The sequence below is a fragment of the Andrena cerasifolii genome, chromosome 4 (assembly GCF_050908995.1).
Source record: "Andrena cerasifolii isolate SP2316 chromosome 4, iyAndCera1_principal, whole genome shotgun sequence".
Lineage (NCBI taxonomy): Eukaryota > Metazoa > Arthropoda > Insecta > Hymenoptera > Andrenidae > Andrena > Andrena cerasifolii.
Genome location: NC_135121.1, coordinates 6886507 through 6909098, shown reverse-complemented (window position 1 = coordinate 6909098; position 22592 = coordinate 6886507). Strand labels below are relative to the sequence as shown.

Genomic DNA, 22592 nt, shown 5'->3' with positions numbered 1-22592 from the left:
TTGTCGCGTAGTAGAGATTTTAATGGTATTACTGGGGTTGCCAGACAAATCCTACGCGTAATGGAGGGGGAACATGCCGCGCATGCGCGTGACGACGCTGTCATTTGACTGAACCTTGGCGTTGATTGGTTTGACGTCACGGAGTCATCACGCGCATGCGTGACGTGTTCCCCATCCACTACGAGTAGGAATTCCATACCAGGCCTGTATACATATGTAAATGCCTTTACAACAGCCACGAAATCTGCCGGCCGCCAGAAGAACTAGGACGAAAAAGTCACACATTCTGGACAGGAGTCGGAACACCTGTCTATTACACCGTGATTTAAAGAATTATTATGTTAAGTAAATATACGTCCCGATTGGGGAGAATATAGTCTTTGAAAAATATTATGTCAAGCATTGTACCAAATATAACGATCACGAAATATTTTTATATTTTAGAGCAAAGGAACTCAAAGATTTATATTGTGTTTCGTATTTATTTTAAACAATAAATTAAATAAGTTTATATCTTCAAAGTTAAGTGGCCAACTACTACGTCTATTAGAAACATGTCATGAAACCTATTACATGTATGTACAAAATAAAAATTTCAGTTAAGCTAATTTCTGTATAAACGTGTTTACTATGCACATTTTTCGCTTGTATGTAGGGCGGTGATATTATGCAGTATGCACCTAGAGAGGTGTTAAAATTTAGAGGTGCATTCTACAATTCGAAGCTAAAGCCTCGTTCACATTAATCAAGTTTACCGGCTTCAAGTCGCTTGAAATCAGTAAACTAACCTGTTATTCACTTCACTTGAAATATCCTTTCAAGTTTCAAGCGATGTAGAGAGTGTTCCAACTTTTCTTGCCTTGAAATAATACAACTTGACTAATGTGAACGAGGCTTAAGGGAAAAGTCCTAATAAATATGTGTCCGTCAACCATTTGTTTTTGAAATAGAGCTAGTTTAATCTACAGTATGAATTACACACGAGGCAGTATCTAAATTGATATAGGAAGTAGAATAATTGTGAATAACACTTACTAACAACCTTCCTCCCGCGTAACGTAATTGGATATGCGTATTCGTAACGTCAATGTATCAAATTTCTGAGCAAGTGAATTGCTGCCAATTGAACACTTGATATGACGCAGTGCTTCATTGGATCTCGAAAACGAATGGTTAACAGATCGATTTTTATTAGGATTTTGTTTCACCTTCGAGATATAGAATACCTCTGTTAATTTTTTGACACCCTTTTAAACTGGTGAGTTGAGTTTACAAGGTGCTGCGGGACACTAAAGATACCCCAGCGTTGACACAAATAAACTGAAATTAATTTGTAATCCTACCAACATTAAATATTCCCTTCCCCACGTTTCAATTGTAATAAGTCTCGTAATACCTATCCCCGTATTTGGCGCGACAAAGATGTTACGAAACAAGCCAGCAATTTCCCTGAACGGTTCACATATCGAACGTAAGAAATCTAGCAGCAGTTTGAAGTTAAAATTTATGTAGGAATAGGTTCTGTAATTCCTAAATGTTCGGGAGCCACGGAAAAAAGTTCTCGGGGGCTATGGGAGGACTTAAAGCCACGCGATCTGGCGGATCCTTGGCGTACTAGCCCGCCGCTTAACCAACTCCACCAATACCGCTTCTCCGAGGTCTCTTATTCCAGGCTCCCTCTTATGGTGGTTCCTGATTCCAAATTTATAAATCAGATACAACTTCACTCTACGAAGTAAATGTTTTAACCATCTGGTACCAATTGCAAAATACAAAGCTGCATTTTCCTACTGTACACGAACAATGCCTTCGTATCGTTTGGGTGAATCGAATCAAACTTCCCCACTATCCCCTACCCTATTCCCGAATTGTGTTCGATCTCCTCTACCGTCGTTCCCGCCATTAAAGTCCTTTGTGCTGGTGTGTTTCTTTAAAGATTAAATAGCATGGTCGGGAAGAGCAACGAAAAGAAGACTGTGGTGATCGATACCGAATGATGCCTGGAATTGGCAGCATTCAGGATTATCCACGGCGGAGACAGCGATGGTAAAGCGAGCGGCCTTTCCGTTCTGTGGCCTTCCTGGAGGGTATTACCGGCCATGATCTGTGTAGTACCAAGGTCGTCGTCGTTTCCAAGAGAGTCGAAGTCGTCGGAGCCACCGCCGTGCGTCCGCCTGCTACTGCTATTTTTCTTCCTGCCCTTTGGTACTGGCTTCTTCCGAGGCTTCAAGTCGGTGTTCCTCGCGAGAGTGCTGGGCGTCGTTTTCGCGGAAAGATGTAACTCTGAATAAGAATACAGGAATTAATGAAATGCGAGCATAACGCCTATTGTGGTTGGTTTACGATTGATGTTAGACGATAAAATGGGGGAAAGTTAAGTTTCAGTTAGTTTAGTAGTTACCGTTTCAAGTTATCGACAGTCAAGTTGGTAATGTATAAATATACAGGGTGTATCATAATATATGGTACCCACTTCAATGGTGGACTCTGGTACTCAATTTTGTTTTGATTACAGTAGGTCACTTACACGCCAATGGCTGGGAGTCAAAACTTCCAAATTGTCTCTCGAAATGAAACTTTATAAATACTCGAATATTTCTATTATATTTCAAAATTCAGGGATTTTCAGGAACATGCAATATCCTGATGCAAAAAGACATCGAAAAGCCCTTTACTGTTTTCGGATCTGAGGCTTCGTTTTCGAGATATTAACAGTTAAATATTAGCCGCGCAATTCCTGGGCGGCGCAGTTTAAAGCCGAGACAGCTGAGCGCGGTGCTGTGACCCCTGGCGCGCACGTACAGAAGAGCCAAACCGTGAAAATGAGTTAACGCGGTCGGTTCTACTGTGTGTATGAACCTGTCTCTACGCGCGCCTCCTGCGTGTGCGTGTGGGTGGCGACTGCACCGCGCCCAGCTGACACGGCTTTAAACTGCACGGCCCGGAAGTTCGACCGCTAAGATCCAACTGTAAATATCTCGAGAATGAAGCCTCAGATCCGAAAACGGTAAAGGACTTTTCGATGCCTTTTTGATGTTAATGCAACCCTAAATAATTAAATTATAAAAAAAAATAATGAATCATCGTCGTTCGATGAATTTGATGATCATCCGAATGTCGTGTCGTCCGATCAATTCGGATAGTTAATCAATAGTGGTGGTTTGAAGAAAATGGGCCCAGATGGCGAACATTCTGAGGGGCCCATTTTCTCGGAAAAATGATGAGGTAATTGACTAAAAACGGGCCAAGTGTAGTAATACAGAAAAAAAATATAGTGTTTAGATAAAATCTTAATTTCGTTTTTTGCAGATGGGGCTTTCTGGGCTGGGGCCCAGGCAACTGCTCATGGGCCGCCCTTTAAATTCGCCAGTGTTAATCAAGGTTCTACTCTATCAGTGTAAACAAAAACAGATACGTGTTACGTTTGGTAATTATTGATCTGTTGGTGAATGAAATGTACATTTCGTGACGACTCACCTTGTAAGCTTACAACACCGTCGGTTTTCCCTAGAGCGTTCGCAGAAGAGCAAACGTACTCTCCGAAGTCCCTTTTTTTCAGAGAATTGACAGTGAGATTCATCTGCCAGGAGTAATCGTTCAATGGGTATTCTGACATCGCGTATTTGTCACTGGGCAACAGCTTTTCGCCTGGACGAGAAACGAGAATATTGCGACGCTTTTAATTTTGCCAGAGAGCAGGTCTCGAGTTTTGGCGTCTGCCGTTCATTTTGACGGAATGTTTGCGCCGCAACGCGGCTAGATTTACCTTTCGAAACATCGAGCGAAACACCGCCGGAAACTAAAACCCATTGTATTGGTTACTTATAGCGTAGGTATTCAGATTCTGCGAATTCTTTTAATTTCATACACGCCCGAATACAGGAGAGAATAACTACAATTAACTGTATTGCGTTTAGAGTCAAGGTTTGCACTATTGAGGGTTTTCCTATTGTTACCTGTTCTTTTTGTGGAAATCTTTCTGATTGTTTGTCATTATTCTTCGTAAGGCAATAATAATTTTCCACTTTAATCAATTTAGAATTCAACCAAGCGAACTTAAACCCCCTCTAATTTCATATGGACTACGATATATTTCGATATCATCGCGAATCCCTGACATCGAGGTATAAAAGTGATCGATTTAGCGTGGCACCAGCTGTACTCATTGTCAGTATTCAACACTTTGAATGGCGTCGGCGTGTTTGCTCCCCGAGGAATCTCTATCCTGCGCACGATTTTTACGTTCAAATTTTCTGGAAAGTATCGAAAGTGTTGTTTGACTATGCCGATATTGTTTATTTTCCCTGCATCGCCAAGTCGACACTTCGTCACATTGAATATGTTCAAAACTCTTGTCTTCGCTTTTCGTTTAATACGCGGAAGTACGATCATATTACCCCGCTATTCGCTCAGACAGGCTGGCTAAACATGTCCCAAAAAAGGATCCTTCATCTCTGTTGCTTAGTATACAAAGTCCTCTCTACTCAAACACCTCTTCACCTCCGCGACCTAATCCCTTGCAACGCTGAATTCCATTCCTCCAACTCTAGCCATACGAGAAGTGAACACTGTCTTTCCACTGCTATTTCCCATTCCGCTAAATTCTCCGGTTCATTTTCCTATGCTGCATCTCATTTCTATAATCTTCTTCCCTATCTGTTCACTTCCCACTCTACACTCTATCAAAAATGCCACCAAATTATTTATTCTCAATCATCCACGCATAACCTAGGACTAACCGGACCAACGTGATCTACCGCTGAGTCCCTATAACGCAGTGCTGTCCAAGGTCGCTCCCGCGGAAGCTTGGGGTTCTCCCACTCTCGTCCGCGTTGTCAGGGATACCGCGCGACGCTAACGGCGAAGACGCTAAGCTCGCTTAGCCCGAGAAAGATTGGAAGGGGAAGCAGGCGCGTGAGGGGCCCCTACGCTGGACAGCGCCTGCTATAGCGTCTTATTTTTATAATCTACCCCCCTCTCATTCTTGTTCTTTCTTCTTTTTCCTGTTCTTTTTCAGGTCAGGCATAATAGCAGCTAAGCTGAGCCTCGCCCGCTCCATTAATTACTTGCTATACCTACTGTTATTGCTTCCGTATCTTGTGTGGAATAAAGACGATTTATTATTATTATTATTTTTCGTGTATCCCCTAATGTTTGCCGGGGACGAATTAAGGCTCCCCCAAACCAACGCGAATATCCGCTGCGCGCCGCGGATCAGATAACACTGCCCTTAAGCCACCACGTATAAAAAGTGCTGTCTTATCTGATCCGCGGCGCGGAGCGGATATTCGCGTTGATTTGGGGGAGCATTTAAGCGGAACTACCTCGGCGTGGCGATCGCTCGGAAACGTCTGACCGAGTTGAAACGATATACCTACCTAGGGATGGAATCAAGTTCAACATGTACTCACGGATCCGAGTCAATTCCAATATAAAAGTTTCACTTCATGGGATTCGAATACTACTCGTAAGAGGTAACGTTTCAAAAATCTACATAATGCATGCACACCACAAATATTATGTATGTAGTTCAATATTGTAAACAGAAAGCTATCGTAGGTAACCCGTGAGTCATAAAAGGCTCGAATCCACTTGGTCAGGGGTCGATTATACTTGAAAGTACCGCTTACGTCTCTGAAAGCACTTATAGAGACTTCGAACCTATCTATGAAAGTACAGTAAATCCCCGTTATGAGCTCGTTTTTACCTCCCGTTGACAGCCCGGCGACTATCCCCACCATCTCTTGGAAGCCTGCGGACGAGAGTGAGAGAACCGGGCAACGAGCGAGAGGAAACGAAAGAGACGCGAAGTTGCCGGCGGGTACGGAAGAGAGAATCATGTCCGTAACCCACCGTGAGCCCATCGCCAGCCCCGTTCGTCGGGCTCACAACGGGGATTTACTGTATTGTTTTTTTTCTTTCAAAGTACTCGTGAACTGTTCGAAACTATCCAGTAAGATTCGAACCTACTTTCGATACACTTCATCCCATCACTATTTAGATATTTCGCCAAACCTTGCGCCGCTGAAAGTGCCGATAAAGAAGATAGATAAAAAATAGTAATATGACTTTGATTACTCTTTGAATAGTAATTATTACTTTGGATTCACGACAACTTTACTAAGTTTCCTTCCCACTTTGATGACTACTGTAGTACATACAGTACATGTATGCGCGCATGCCAAGTTTGTAAACAGTTTTAATAAATTTTTATAAATTATTCTTTTGTTAGCAATTTTAGATTACCAGGCATATTTGTGTTATTTATTATATAGGGCTAGTACTGTGTTCTATACATTTGTGTACTTGTAATAGCGACACTAAATATAGTAAGATACATGCCTTAAGTGTTTATTACCTGTGTTCCTGTACCAAGTATTCATCGCATGTGGAGAAGCTTCAACTTGACACTGAAGAACGACGTCATCGCTGTCAATTGGCGCAGCTACTAGTTCACTTGTTACTTTTATAACAGGTGGAACTGGAACAAAATATGCTGAATTTAATCTTTAAATAATAAGGTGAAAGCTTTGCTACCTAATTAGGTCTGGCATACCCCAATTTTTATTTCTATTTACACATTAACATGTTGACTTTCTTTTTTCTTCTTCTCGACTGTTTTCCTATTATAAATCATGTAGTAAGGAAAATGAGTGAAAATTTATTTAACGTGGGCAAATATTAAAATAAATAAAAAAAATTAGAAAAGTTACACCTTATTTATGACCCAATTCTTTGGAGAAATTATAGATTTTATATTCTGTACTTTTTTTTCTTTTAATTATTATATATAGTTATTAATGTGTGCACATGCCATAAATAAACAGATGTTTTATAAAAGACAAAATTAAAAGGACTAAGTAATTGATGTACATATTCATGCATTTAATGATAATTGAGTAAATGATTGACTGCAAACATGTTTCTAAGCGTAATATCATTCCATTTTATATAACACCTACTACACATTATATTTATTATAGGGTAAAGGACCCAATTACTGTCATCTTAAGCTATTTTACTTAAAATAACAAGTAAATAAACTATAGTATATAATCTATAGTATAGATTATAGGTTGAATTACTTAATTCTTTTTGTCTATGACTTTACAACGGTTATTTATTTGTTATTTTAAGTAAAATAGCTTAAGGTGACAGTAATTGGTTAAGTGTCAGTAATTGGGTCCTTTACCCTATAAGATATTTACTGGACTTCTTTTGTGTCTCTCTTGAAGTAAAAACAACTGATTCATTTTTAACTCTTAATTAATTATATTTTTAACGTCTTCCTATTATTAAATTTTACTCGTTTTTTTTTACCAAATTTACTCGTTCAAAGAATTACTCCTTTGTTAGTGGTATAACGAATTTGCTCGTGCCTAGCATAATAAAATGTCTTTGTAAAAATGTGTGATGTGTGCATACGCCATGCACGCGACATATTTTTAGAATTTAGAATTTGTATACGCATTAGAACTTGATAGTAACTGATGTATCCTAAGCTTCACGAGAATATCAAACTTCATTTCCTAAGTTAATGGTGTGTGCAACGTTTCCGCATTGCACGCCTGCATGCTCCGTGTAGCAGGTCTATGCAGGTGATACGCAGGACTCAAGAACTCGACTGAAAAATCCTCATTGGTATTCTTACCACCTCACCTCACTTCACCTCAATTTGTAACCTTTGAGAAGCAGAGAACTTACAAATTAGGGGGAGAAATTAAACCTGAGCAGAATAACATCGCTTCCAAGACTCAGATATTTTTTTTTTTTTTACAATGAAGTCATTAGCGACCATCCACCTTCGCACAGTGATTAAATATTTGACATTTGGTTACAGAATTACATAATGTTCAAAATTATAAGAGATCGAGTCGATTAATCGATTTGAAAAATTGGATTGCATTCAGGATGTTTTCAGCTTCATTCAGGTTTAGCTTCAAACTTGAATAGTCAGATATGTCTCGAACTTTAGCGACTAAAGAGTCACAGATTTAAGTTGGAGAATTAGTCGAATTTGTAATTTCTCAATTTGCTGAATATTTTGACTGTTGTGGATTTATTGGATTTTTGCGAGGCGAACTTCGTAACTAAACTCATCGAATTATTTTTAGTTAAAACTAATCGGACGTTCCAGTTCATTGAACATAAATTTACTTTTAGGAATATCGCGACTTTCACAAGTACTGGAAATATCAGAATCAGAGTCGACATCTTGGTGGAACTAATATTGTATTATTTATCTACTCGACTCGGATTTGTTAAATAAGTACTCGTAACGTTTACAATAATAGTTCTTAAACTATAATAATTAAATGTTTAATTACTTAAAATGAACATATTGAATGATCATCTAAATATAATGCAACAATTTCCACATCGAATTAAGTTCTGACGACAATTTTAGCTTACACAATTTTGAGTAATTTCTCGAAATTGAATCAGCAGTTACTACGTGTTTAGGACAGAAATTATGTGCTCCCTAAACGGTAAATGTAAATAAGTTTCCTATCAAAATATAAACGACTTTGAAATATTGAAAATTATGACTTTAAAAAAACTTTTACTTTATTATGTATCTTTTCGAATTTGCTTTCGTATCGTCAAAAAGCAATGGAAATATTTAAAAATCCCAAATTAGGCGAACCCTATGTACCAAGTTATACGATTGATGAAAAAAAAGGGATCAGCATTATGAAAATTAATTTTTTATTTTATATTTATTTCTCTGCATTATTAAATGCCATTTTCCGAATAGTTAAATTCCTGCATTGCTAGTTAAAAAACTGATTTACGCTCGCACGTTATTTAAAGTCGTTAAAATTAACATGTTACACTTCAAAGCAACGGTGGTGACATGAATGATTTTATGCAAAACAAGGTTTGCTAATTTAACAATAGACATGTAGTTAATATGTGTCTGTAATGTAACAATAGACATGTAGTTAATATGTGTCTGCTTCCTTAAATAAACCATATATTTTCCATACATTCGCATTGAAATTTTTCTGTAATATAATCGCAAATATGATTGTTTCAATACAACAGTAATTCGCTGCTTGTAATCAATAAGAAAGCTTCATTTTAAATTATCTTTCATAATTTTCACTGTACAATTAGTAAAACCGAACGAAAATTACTTTGTATAATTTAAGTTCATTTCCGATGCGAAATGTACAGATTCCCAATTAAATTGTCCTGTTTGTTCATTATTTCAGCAGACTAAGAAGATTACGAAATATCTCGTTTTCAAAGGGAATGTAAAGTGGGGAATTTTTTTTGAAGTTAGACTATTCAATGCAACTAGAACAGATTCTATGTTCTAGTTTAACTACATATCTATCAATCTGTATGGTTAACTATCCGTAACTATTTAGTTAACTATCTAGTAAAATACGTTAAACTAAAAATTTAAAAAATCCTCGACACAAAAAGGACGGCTTATTAACTGAAAAAAGTAAGTTACGAAAACTTTAAGAAGTACGAAATAACTTATTATATCACATTATTTATTTCTTTATTATAAGGCCGGATTAAGAGCTTTAGCGGCTCTAAGCACTTAAAAGATTTTGAGGCCCTCTTATACAGGGTGTTCACTTCAAATTAATTTACGATTCCTTAGGCATTTCCGATATTTTAGCTAAAAAGTGTTTCTAACGAAAGTTAGATTTTAAATTTCAGAAAATTTCTGTGTCCCTCTTTCTCCTGATGCCCCAAGCACGTGCTTATTTTGCTTATTGGTTAATCCAGCACTGGATAGTATAGTCCCAACATAATATTAAATTCAGTTTTCTGATCTCATATAATAACGAACTTCTACGATTGAGACTCAGTTATTTTATAATTTTTATTTCGAATTGTGAAATGTTAATAAAAAAAATTAACCACTGTGAAATGTTAATAAAAGAATTAACTACTGTGAAATGTTAATAAAAAAAATTAACTACTGTGAAATGTTAATAAAAAAAATTAACTACTGTGAAATGTTAATAAAAAAAATTAACTACTGTGAAATGTTATTAAAAAAAAATTAACTACTGTGAAATGTTAATAAAAAAAATTAACTACTGTGAAATGTTATTAAAAAAAAATTAACTACTGTGAAATGTTAATAAAAAAAATTAAAAATATGCTCCTCCTTCTTGGGCCGGGGGTTAATGAATAGGTGAGGCACAAATAAGGAACACCTGCAGGATATACAACTTTAAATAGCTATTAAGTGTTTAAAGCAATAGAAACCGAAATTAAAATTAATGCAGCTAGTAATGGCGGGTTGGTTTATCTCTGTTTCGGGAATCTAGTGGTACGGTAAAGTAATTGCAACAGGCATAGAGTATTAGTCGGTTGCTAATCCTGGAATCGTAGTACCTATAGCATCGAACATTCCCGTGTTTACGTTGCTTTAATTATGCTGTCTCTCTTGCTCCTGGCTCCTCGCCGCGCGTTACGAGAACGTGGATTCGAGATCGAGCACCGAAAGTCATTTAATGCGACTAATGTATTCACTGCGGAGTCAATATCTAAGCCAATATACGAAAATTGCCGTCGTTTAGTACGCGAATTTCACGATAAAATGGTAATTTCAGTTGTAATGTAAAATTAGTACATTCTGAAATTATATCGTATTCATGGAGTATAAAGTAGTATTAAACTGCCCTGCATTAATTTTCCATAGCTCTCACCTTGCAGTTAGAATTTGATATTATGTACCTGTATAAACCTGTTGTGTGAATTTTGTACTTTTTGCATTTTGCAAGAACAAAAGTCGATCTCAAATTTAAGAAATTAAAGAAAATTTTAATGCCCCAATGGTAATAATATAATTGGATTGATACCATGACGATTTAAACCACATCTAAAGAGGGGATTTATAATTTACTAGCTTTTTATCCTGTCTTCCCCAGGCATTACTATTCTACATAATGTTCGTACCGACACGCGCGTGGAAATTTAACGTTTCCCTTCGGGGTTGTAAGGCCCAATTCACTTTGCTGAACGCGTGTAATCGGACGTTCTTATCACCCGCCAAACTAATATTACATGATTGTTTAGATGTATAGATTCTGATCCGCACGATGATCAAATTGTGAGGAATTGCTCTGTTCGCGTTTGTATTCCGAACGTTGACTCGATCCAAGCAGACGAACCTTGTTACACTGAATCCATCCTAAGAAAAACCCTAACGTCCATACCGTTTTGTGAGCGATCTGCGCAGCCCCCCACTACTGTTTACGGGCCCGACGCAGGCGATTGTTTGTAGCGATTTATCTGCCGGGTTCCCTGCTTCTCCAAGGGCGGGACGTGACCGATGTCAATGTCAACACTGCAGGTTGCGGAACGGTTGACAGAGAGGTAACAGGCGGTAAGACGGAGAGAAACGTAGGCGGTTAAGTGGGGAGTCGGACCAATCAGCGCCTCCTTAGAATCACCCCTGCGCGAACGAGGTTTTTCTTAGGATGGAACAACTATAGTCGATAGTCGATTGAATTCTATTCTTGTCCACCTTCTCGATGTCAAAGGTGGACAAGACATCTGAATTTTGGGAGGCGCCAAAGTGCCTGATTGGCTCAGCTTTCCTTGAAGAGGAGGAACCTTCCCTCTGCGATTTCGGTGACGGAGGAGGAAGCCTCTCCGTGTACACCAAACTGAGCCCGTAACGAGGAAATACTGTAGTTCTAGTGTTAAGTGAAGTTTTTTTGCGAATATTAACCAAAGCCGAGTGCCAAAAAGTTTAGAGGGAAATGTTGTTCAGAATGAGGACCTTAATAATATGTTCAGGTCATTGAAATCGGAGAATCCTCCCCTAATGTAAACGTTTACCTCAACATGTTATGCCGAAAGTGTTTCATATGTTTTTGACAACATATGTCAAGGTCATTGAAATCGGTGAGGAGGTAGCTTTCAATATATTATGCCGAAAGTTTTTTTTATTAATATTTCCGAAACTAAGGCCGACCGCCAAAAAGTTTAAAGGGAGCTGTTGTTTAGAATGACCACCTTGACAACATATGTGAAGCTCATCGAAATCGGCAAATTTACCGTGCTATCCTGCTGTACACTAAATAAAATGTCTGTTAAGCTGCATGTGTTCTAAATATTGTACGTGTACTGTCTTGTGTGTACTAACTTGCGCGCGAAGTCTTGCTGCGCGCTATCCTGATGAGCGCTAAAAAAATGTGCGTTAAACTGCATGTGTCCTATACTCCTTCTCATTTAAGAAGGAACCTCACCGACCGACGAGTTTAGACCGGTTCTGCGCAGGTTGATGCTCATTGGTGCCGGGAGAAGCCACTATTGGCTGTACCCCCACCAACGCCTCTTCGGAGCCAATGAGCTCATTCCACATGCGCGAAACGGGTTCCTTCTTAAATGACACGGAGAATAAATTGTGTAAGGGAATCGGAGAAGGTTAATAAAACGCAGACGTGGCGTTCGTTGGACTTGGTTAGCTACAACTACTTTATTCGACGAGTCGGCTGCGGACGGAGGCCTACCTCGATCATCCTCTGTTTTCGACCAGACGCTCCACGGCGAACGCCTTGTCGCTTGGCGCGCTTTACAAATATGTAATTCTGTTGTTACAATTGTATTGGCACTGTATTCTGTGTTCTATCTTGTGCGTGAATTGTGAAACCTTGCTGTGCGCTATCCTGATGTGCACTAAAAAAATGTGTTAAACTACATGTGTTGTAAATTGTATGTGCGCTAAATTGCATGTGTAATATCGTACTGTGTGGTACTGATATGGAGCCGAACCGTGTTATGATACGTAGTGTATAAATATTTGTCATTTTTGCAGAATTTCTCAGGAACGTACGTTAAGCGCTCGTTCGAAGTTATTTGCGTGAAAAACGTATGCAATTTTCTCGCTTTGGACATACCTGCCCATCGCGTTAAATAAACTTCTGGGTTTAATGCCCTGCTTCGTAGCTGCTTTACGCATATTGTCGGTTTGCAATTAAACCGCCTGTACGTGCAGAAACGCAAACATTGCCGTAATTAGTATGAATAGGAAGATAAGCGTACACGATTAACATTTCTTGTTTCAATTTCGGTTATCACTTTATTACTACGGCTATGTGCGGACTATGCACTCCTTATTCTTATTATTACTTGGCACGCGAATTTTGTTAACTGCAAGGCTAGAGAACCTTTTTTCATTTGATCCTTTTTTCCCCTTTTCCTTTTTGGCAAATCACAAAAATTAAATTGAAAATTATTATTTCATAAGGTGGACACTTGTGCTATTAATATGTTGGATTTTATTAATGAATACAGCTAAAGTAGTGGCCAAAAGAAAGTTTAAACTGTAAAGTAAGAAACTGCAAGGTAAGAAGAATAAGATAGTTCCATTAGAAATAATTGTTTCTTAAAAATTATGTCTCATGGATTGGGAGTTTCCAGAATAGGGCAGTGCTACCAACATAATACTTAAAGCCTAGTATTAAGTTAAATATGCAGGCATAAAAATATGGATACCATAGGTATGTATTACGCAATTTTTTTGCAACCCAAATTCGCTCTAAGTGCGTGAAATCACTGAAAATCCGGATATTTTTCATCTTGTGTTATAACTCGCGAACTGTAAGAGATAGAAAAAAGTTTACAGATAAAGGTTACTTCTTTTAATTACGACTATCATTTGGTAACTTACAGTTCGCGAGTTATAACACAAAATCGGAAAACAGCCGGATTTTCAGAGATTAATTTCACCCCCTGAGAGTGAATTTGGGCAGAAAAATAATTGCGCAATACATACTTATATATCCTCTATATATCTCCAAAGTTTCATAGTTTTTTAAATTTCCGGGTTGGGGATCTTCCCTTGTAAGTATGAAGACTTTACTATATGGTTAAAAATATATGTAGGTATAATGAAATTTTTAAAAGAAGCTCTATAGAGACCATTCACAGATTTCTATTTTGCTGTGGCATAATTTTTTCAATGCTACTCTCGAAAAGTTCCTGTCGACATGAATAATATGAATCTTACTATCTACTGCAAGGAAATGTATGGTAAGTTCAGAAGCTTTTCTGTGCAATTCAATTAGATTGTTGTAAACATGCATGTTGTGCACTTCTAAGTTCAATGGAGTAACTAGGCTCCTATGTGTTTAGTAGTCCTGCATGCAGAGTGAGGACAGATGCTGCTAATTAACAGTGATAGTGAACCGGTCACATTTGATAGCTACGTGACAAGTGATACGTACAGTGGACGTCGACGGAGTAACGTTTGCTGACCGTCGGGGGCACGTTATTGCTGGCTATGCAAAGATATGTGCCCATCTCCTGCCTAAGGACTCCAGTTAATTCCAAAGTCTCGCGCGAATACGTTTTCAAAGCTGAAAAATAAAAACCTTCTCTTAGCTCCAATCCTTTCGTTCCAACCTTGGCGTTTTTCCTTTTTTTTTTAATCTGAATTATACTTTATACAGGGTGTCCCACTAAGGAGTGGACAGCGCGATATCTCTTAAAGTATTGTCGATAAAAATATAAAAAAAATAGGGAATTGCATGGTTCGAGGGGGCCCATTTATTAGCGCGAACGAATTTTGTTTTCGATTATTATTTTAAAAGATACGATGGTCAAGTTCGGTTTTTCAAATGGAACTATTTTTTTTGAAGACCTGAGTTGATAGTGCGTTCCAAGACAAATTCAATAAGCTTTAATGTATACACTTTATTTCCACTGGTTTTTAAGATATTGCGCTTGCAAAATTACTGATTTTCACTGGAAGAAAACCCTCTGGAATAGGAAGGACCGGGGTCGGTCTTACTGGCGCTACGGGTGGCATTGCCTGTTGAAACTGATACCTACCTGCCAATGGTCTACGACAGGGTTCGCAGGCCCAAAAGCTGGACAATTCTTTTCCGTCAGAAATGCTACTTAGGTAGGTACATCTGCGGTATCGAGAAGCGCATCGTTACTTTTATTTCGCACTTGCTTCTACGCTCGGATGGCCGGTTCTTTTGGGAGGGATGCAAGTTGGATTGGTTAGATTAGGAGGAGTGAAAGTTGCTAGACTAAATTTCAACCATAGGGAGCAGATTGTGTCAAAAGAAAAGAATTGTCCAGCCTTTGGGCCTGCCATTTCTGGCGTAGACCTTTGGCAGGTAAGTATCCATTTCAACAGGCAGTGCCACCCGTGGCGCCAGTAAGACCGCCCCCGGTTTTTGCCATTCCAGAGGGGTTTCTTGCAGTGAAAATCAGTAAATTTGCAAGCGCAATATCTTAAAAACCAGTGGAAATAAAGTGTATACATTAAAGCTTATTGAATTTGTCTTGGAACGCACTATCAACTCAGGTCTTCAAAAAAAATAGTTCCATTTGAAAAACCGAACTTGACCATCGTATCTTTTAAAATAATAATCGAAAACAAAATTCGTTCGCGCTAATAAATGGGCCCCCTCGAACCATGCAATTCCCTATTTTTTTTATATTTTTATCGACAATACTTTAAGAGATATCGCGCTGTCCACTCCTTAGTGGGACACCCTGTATGTCTGTAATTGATGTGAAAGATGTGTGATTTTATAAAATAACATCGCACAGTGTACGTAATTTATATATAGGTATAAAAGTATGATATATGATATATGATATATGATGTTGGTGTAAAAATATATGGAAAAAGTCCAAATAAATTGAATAAGAGGATTATTTTTATCAGGCTAATGAAAATAATTAAGTTAATGAATATACTTTTATTTGTTAGTAGTTTGAATTCTTTAAATATGAATTTATTTAATAATATTCATATTATATTAATTCGTGATGGTAAGTATCAATAGTTGTAAGATAGAATTATTATGGGAATTTTTAATCTAATTCAATTTAATGATAAGAGTGTTCTAGTTGATGGATCAAAGATTGAGAATATCATATACGATATATGATATGTGATATATGATATATGATATATGATATATGATATATGATGTATGATGTATGATGTATGATGTATGATGTATGATGTATGATATATGATATATGATATATGATATATGATATATGATATATGATATATGATATGTGATATGTGATATGTGATATATGATATGTGATATATGATATATGGTATATGATATATGATATGTGATATGTGATATGTGATATGTGATATGTGATATGTGATATGTGATATGTGATATGTGATATGTGATATGTGATATGTGATATGTGATATGTGATATGTGATATGTGATATGTGATATATGATATGCGATATGTGATATATGATATGTGATATACGATATATGATATGTGATATATTATGTATGATGAATATGATATATTATGTATGATGAATATGATATATTATGTATGATATATGATATATTATATATGATATATGATATAGGATATATATGTATAATATTATTTACGTTTTTCCATAAAATTGAAAGACATGTTTGAAGTATTCATCTAAATTTCGATGCAAAATTCGGTACAAAGTTATAGGATGACCTAATACACAGGTATTTATACAAGCCACCATATAAGTTCATCCTGTGACGATGAATTAATAAGTCTTATAACCTCGTTAATGTCACGAACTTCTCAATACAACTTTACATAAACATCCTACACACTTCATACTTTCAGAAAATTCAAAAATAAAGTTCGATAATTTTAAAGCCGTAAAAGTAGCGAGATCCCTTAAATGAAACACGCAGCACGCCTGTAAAGGCGGATTCACACATATCAGTTCCGTGACAGTTCAATACCGCCAGTGTCAATGGCCTGGTTGTTTCAGCGTCAGTAATTGACAGGGACAAGTGTACAACTGCTCTATTCCAAAAAACAGGGAAACGATATTTTTTTACCACCAACACTGACGGCACCGAACCGTCACGGCACTGACACGTGCGCGTAGACCTTAAGGCTGCATCCGCGGGGGTAACACTTGGCGGGGCCATTCCGAACGTTGCGCCGCGATCATAATTGAAAGAAGGATGCGGAAATGTTCGGACGGAGAGCGTTACGATCCGGTTTGACAACGGGGATCCGGTGGGTAATTTAGCGGCGGTCTTGATAAAGGAGACGTTCTATATAGATGCAGGACACGTACTCGGCAATAAAACGGGACCGTAAAATGTCCCACGCACACGCCGGGACGTAAATTACTGTCTACAAAGTAATTAATTAACGACAATGAGCCGCGAGACAATCGATTATTCCACATTGACGCGCCGCGCGATACTTTGCGCGGGCGATATTTTTCCCTCGGTAGCCGCCAGTGGGGCTCGGCTTTAATGAGGGAATTGACGAAATTATCGAACGCCAGCCGGGTGCGCCAAGCAAGCCCATACTTCATGGCTTATGGTTTCAATTACCTCCCTTTAAACGTAAACCCGTTTAATGATGCAAAAGGAATATCACGGGTTGGAGCGAAGGGTTACTAGGTTTCCTTGGCAATTCTCCCTCTCTCACCCCCTGTGATTTGCTTCAACAGATATCTTTATTCACACCGTTAAACTCCGCGAATCCTTTCTTAACTCGACGAGCTCCTGCCCTCCTCGAACTTTGAAATAATGCTCCCCCGCTATCCGTCTCTCTTTCCTCCCTGGATCGAGCAAAGTTCCAGGAATAGACAGGATTTGTGGATTTAATCGAGGGCTTTATCACCCCGTGTATTAGTCGGACTCGAGTTAAAAGTTCTGCAACATCTTCTTAGTTCCATCGCGATGTGTATCCATACACGCGCGCCTTAACCCTCGGTCGGTGGTGGCTGGGTCTTTCTCGACCCAAGTGCAACGCTGTCGATTGTAATTATTATAAATAGTAGCAGAGAACTTCAGAAATCGAGAAAAATATTGTTGTAATTGTAAGGAAAAGAGTGTTATTTAATTTGAAGTTTAAACTGCGTGTAGCGGGACAGTGGGTCTAATCGGACCCAGAACCAAGGCTTCATTGAAAGTGACATTCTTCTTTGTGATGGAAATTAGATATACGATTTTTTTTTCTACATATACTATTCTTATTTATCATTAACCCTTCGTTGACACCCTGGGTTATTCGATATTCATATTAATCTCTTTCATCTGCAGGTATTACGACTAAAATAAAATCTTTCTTAAGGGGAGGTTCCGGTCTAGAGCCCAAAAAAATAGGTGATATTTAGGAATTAATTAAAGGAAAACTACTATATATAATTTAGTGGGACTTGTTTCATTGTATTAAGGATGTCTTAGATTATAGAAATATATTTTTTGTTTTATAATTAATCATTGCAAACGGCCCTGGGTAGCCGTTAAAGTCAAGGCGTCAAAAAATTGATCCAAATCGGTGGGCGCTGTATCTCCAAAAGTTATTATCCGATTCGACTGAAACCTTTTTTTATTTTGAAGATTATTCTTCTGTCTAGGGGGGAACTAGAAAAAATTACAAAAATGACATTTTTTTTAGAAAATAACGACACTTCAAGTTTGAAATCACTTTCCCCTGTATTTTTCGTCCTTTCAACGCCTTTGAAAGTTATAAATTTTTAATTTTTTGTAATTTGTTCTGGTTTCCCCCTAGTCAGAAGTATATTCTTCGAAATACAAAAAGTTTCAGTCGAATCGGATAATAATTTTTGGAGATACAGCGCCCACCGTTTTGAGAACACTGTTTCGAGAAAAACGCGTTTAAAGTTTTACGTGAGTGCCGAGTGGCCGCTACTCAAATGCCTATAACTTCGGGAATTTTACGAATTTCAACAAATCCTTTTAAACACGTATTCCTAAAAGATGGAACATTCGAAAAATGAAATAAAAAAAATCGACATTTAGACCGGAACCTCCCCTTAAGGGGGTATATAGGGCTGTTGAACGATTGAAATCGACGGTTTCTTGCCGGTTGGATTGCTTAGATACCAAACAATCACCATACCGGCATTTTTCACAGTTTTCTACGTACGCTTTTACAAGTAATGTAAAATAAAAAAAGTGTCAGTACGTTGAAAATTATTCAAGTTATTTGAAGCTAAAGACGGTCCCGCGTAGCGCGCAGCTGTAATCGGTGTACATAGCCCCAGGTGAACCAATCATCCAAAAGCAAAATGCTTTGGTGTGAGTAATTTCTACACTAACAGTAATCGTGTGAAATTTTCTGGACGAATTTAAACAAAAATTGTAAAAGTTACGCGCGAATCAATTTTTTCCCCACATTTTTATGGGAAAAATTGTCTTTAATTAATTATAAAATGTTTTACACACATCCAACGCTGATGCGGCAATTCCACACGATAGAGAAAGCAATTCTACAGCTTCAGTTAAAATTTTAAGTGAAAATATTAATTCGTTCAAGAGTTATCATGTACAACGTGTTTGAAAATGTAGTTTCGAGATAAACGGCTTCAAAGCGTAGTCCCCTACGCCAATACCGCTCTGCGAGGCCGTTACTCCACGGTGCACTCAATTACGTTCAGCGCTATAATTTCGTAATTATTCGAATTTCTTCAGGAAACATTGTTGCAAATGTTCACAAAGCATGGCACGTTGAGAATTAATAATAATAAAAAAAATCGATTTTTCAAGATTTCAATAGTCCTACACCCCCTTAATCGAAGTATCTGATTGCCAAAAACATATTACATAGAAATTTATGTTATATAATATTGTCTGAGAGTTGTTAACTGCCTTGAATTGGTTCCCAGGTAATAATTAGCTTTCTAAGATTTTACCGAGTGTTTGCAAAACTGCAGTGAAGCTAATTTTCTGTTAATTTGTAATAGAAGATTGATTATAAATATAAACCACGCAGAAAATACAATTCCACTCGACAACAATGAGCCACGGATGTTGTCTATCTTGTCACGTCTATTCTCCCAATTCTATGCATCTGCCTTGGGTCATCTTGTAAGTAAAATTTAGGAGTCTCTATTGTTTATCGTACACAGCAGCTAATTCTAGGGCAGCGCAGTCTAGCAAATACGGACTGAAATACTTCTTCCTGGCATTGTTTCGAAATTATGCTGTAATTCTCCACGGTTATACTGTTACCAAAATTCGTATATAACACTGCGCATTAGTGAAACAACGTGAACTTGCTCGTAGAAGAATAGTTCCTATTAATTTGGAGTGTGTGCTTACTGAGAGGTGAAATATATTTGCTAATATGTACCATTTTGCGATCTGCTTACCGATTCCAACAACGGAAGGTTACTAACTCAAAATTTTCTAATTTTTATATTCCATGTGGCCCGCCTTGTGTTTTCATGCCCAGGGAATTTAAGGGAGTGTCCTGCTTTATAAGGTCCAAAAAATCGAGGTATAGAAGAAAAAGTTCAGTTCAAAGTTTTACGGCTTTCGATATCCTACAATATGGCGATAAAAAATTATCGAAAAAAAAACGTTGGTGGGGATCAATTTTGAAAAAAAATTTTTTTCACTAAATCTTTATCGCCGCTTTATAGGACATAACAAACCACAGACCTTCGAATGTAACTTCATTTTGATAGTTTTTACAGTCCCGTAGATATTCGCGATAATCTGAAACCTCGCCTTTTTTTCGAGTGGGTGTTTTCGCTCTTAGAACCGTTTTATTGCCGAATAAAAAAATAGTTACGTTATTAGCATCACTTGAGCCACAATTCTGCAAAGTTTTAGCCTTTTTGCATTTCCGAGTTGCCGAACTTCCCTTATCAGTTCTCAGAGGAACTACATTATTTGTTGGACGGCTCGAGATTTGATTGCTGAGGGCGCAGAGACGGGCATTAAAGTAAAGAAATTGATTCGTGGCATCTTACAATGCTTTTGTCCGTCTTCTCTGAGAATAATATTCCGGCCATCCTCTCGTTTCCACGTGACAGTCGGTTTCGGTGAGCCGGTCGCGATGCATTTCAATTTCACACTTCCACCCTCCTTCGTTACCATACCCTCAGCGGATTCGTCGTCCATAATATCAGGAGGTATGACCACTTCCATGTATCCTTTCTGAAAATATAACGATTAAAAGTTTCATTAAGATCGGCATCGTGACTTTTATGACAAAAATGTCAAGGAAGATTTTCACAGTCAACTGTTGAAAATCTGGCTACGATTTTTTTTTTCAGTAATAAGTCCTTCAAGGTAAATAAATGTACTTTAAAATTTTTTTTAAAAATTCCTCTCAATAATCTCCCCCTCAACTTTGTAGGAAACATTTTCGTGAAATTTTAAATATGGCAGAAATAATTCAGGTGACAAGGGTAGGCGAAACACCCTCTGGGGGTAAAGCAGACACTTGCACGGTGCTGTTTTTGGAAAATGTTTCTGCTTTAGTTGCAATTCTTATTTCTGTAGGATCATTTTAGGGTTTGTTAGGTGTGGCCATTTTTAAAATAGTGCGGGAAAGTGGCGATTACCCTTCCTTAGGTACCCTTTTAAGAGTGCAGAAGGAGCTGGGAGAACTTTCGACTCAACTAATTACGTCGAGTAACTGCGTACAGGCTACGTTACGTAAGGGCCGCTCGGAAAGTGCAAATGGTCTCGGGTGCTTCGTTCTAGAGCGGAAAATTATCTTTGCTGGTGTAAGTACACATGTCGCGTATAATACAGACGTGCCATTTTAATGATCGCCGCGCGGAGTTAATCGCGCGAATATAGGTACGTCCTATGATTCAAACTCTATAAGGGATGACAATCGAGTAGGCGATTTTCAAAAGTTGTCTTTGCAAGCGTGTGAAATGGTCACGCGTTGCAGGAAAATATTCCTGCGTGGGGAAAATAAACTGCAGATGTCCAAGCTTTTGGCAGTAACAAATAAATACCAATGGCAAGTCTATAAAATTAATTAACTAATCTGAACAATAATTAATTATAGGAAACTAGGTAAGTTTGTCAATTTTGCTAGTAGTACCTACAGGTTCCGTTATCATTTTCAGTCCTTTGTTCTAATGGGCTTAATTATTAAATATTAAATCCATTTAATTATTAGAATTAGTAGTTTTTGAAACAACAATGATATCGCCAGTGATTAAAGGGGAACACCACTGTGACCGCCGGAGAAGTAAGCCATTTTTAAGAATTTTTTTCAGGAATAATTTACAGTTTTCATAAAACAAATTTATTACCTACCTTTAGTACGCTGTCTTAAGAGACTATACAAAAAAATAAATGAAAAAACATCCATAAATTTTAATATATTAATTAATCTTCTAGACCCTCCCACACGAGCTGGTCGAAGGTGTAACTATGGAACAGCAGGTCCGAAATGAAATTTCATTTTTTTGTTATAAACTATATGAGTGTAGTTTCCGTTGTACGTACGGATTCTTTGATTGAAAACAAATTTTTTTAAATACGCTCGAAAAACTGTCCATCTTATCCGCGGATTTTCGAAACTTTTCTTCTAAAGCGCTCCATTTTTACAAAAATAATTTGTTTAAGAAATCGATACGTACAACGGAAACTACACTCGTGTAGTTTATATAAAAAAAATGAAATTTGATTTCGGGCCTGCTGTTCCATAGTTACACCTTCAACCAGCTCGCGTGGGGGGTTTAGATGATTAATTAATATATTAAAATTTATGGATGTTTTTCTAATTATTTTTTTTTGTATAGCCTCTTAAGACAGCGCACTAAAGATAGGTAATACAAATTTTCTGTGAAAACTGTATATTATTCC

General features: G+C 37.7%; 1 protein-coding gene across 1 annotated transcript in view; it reads right to left on the bottom strand.

Annotated features, from left to right (window-relative positions):
* Window positions 1-329: 329 nt before the first annotated feature.
* The window catches only part of Dip-lambda (Dpr-interacting protein lambda), a 302631-nt gene continuing 280368 nt past the window's right edge, over window positions 330-22592 (bottom strand). Inside the window, exons 7-11 of the mRNA XM_076809859.1 lie at window positions 20732-20918; window positions 14211-14342; window positions 6359-6481; window positions 3478-3648; window positions 330-2283 (exon numbers count right to left, since the gene is read on the bottom strand). Coding sequence (XP_076665974.1) covers window positions 1931-2283; window positions 3478-3648; window positions 6359-6481; window positions 14211-14342; window positions 20732-20918 — 966 coding nt within the window. The 3' untranslated portion in view covers window positions 330-1930. The remainder of the gene's footprint in view (window positions 2284-3477; window positions 3649-6358; window positions 6482-14210; window positions 14343-20731; window positions 20919-22592) is intronic.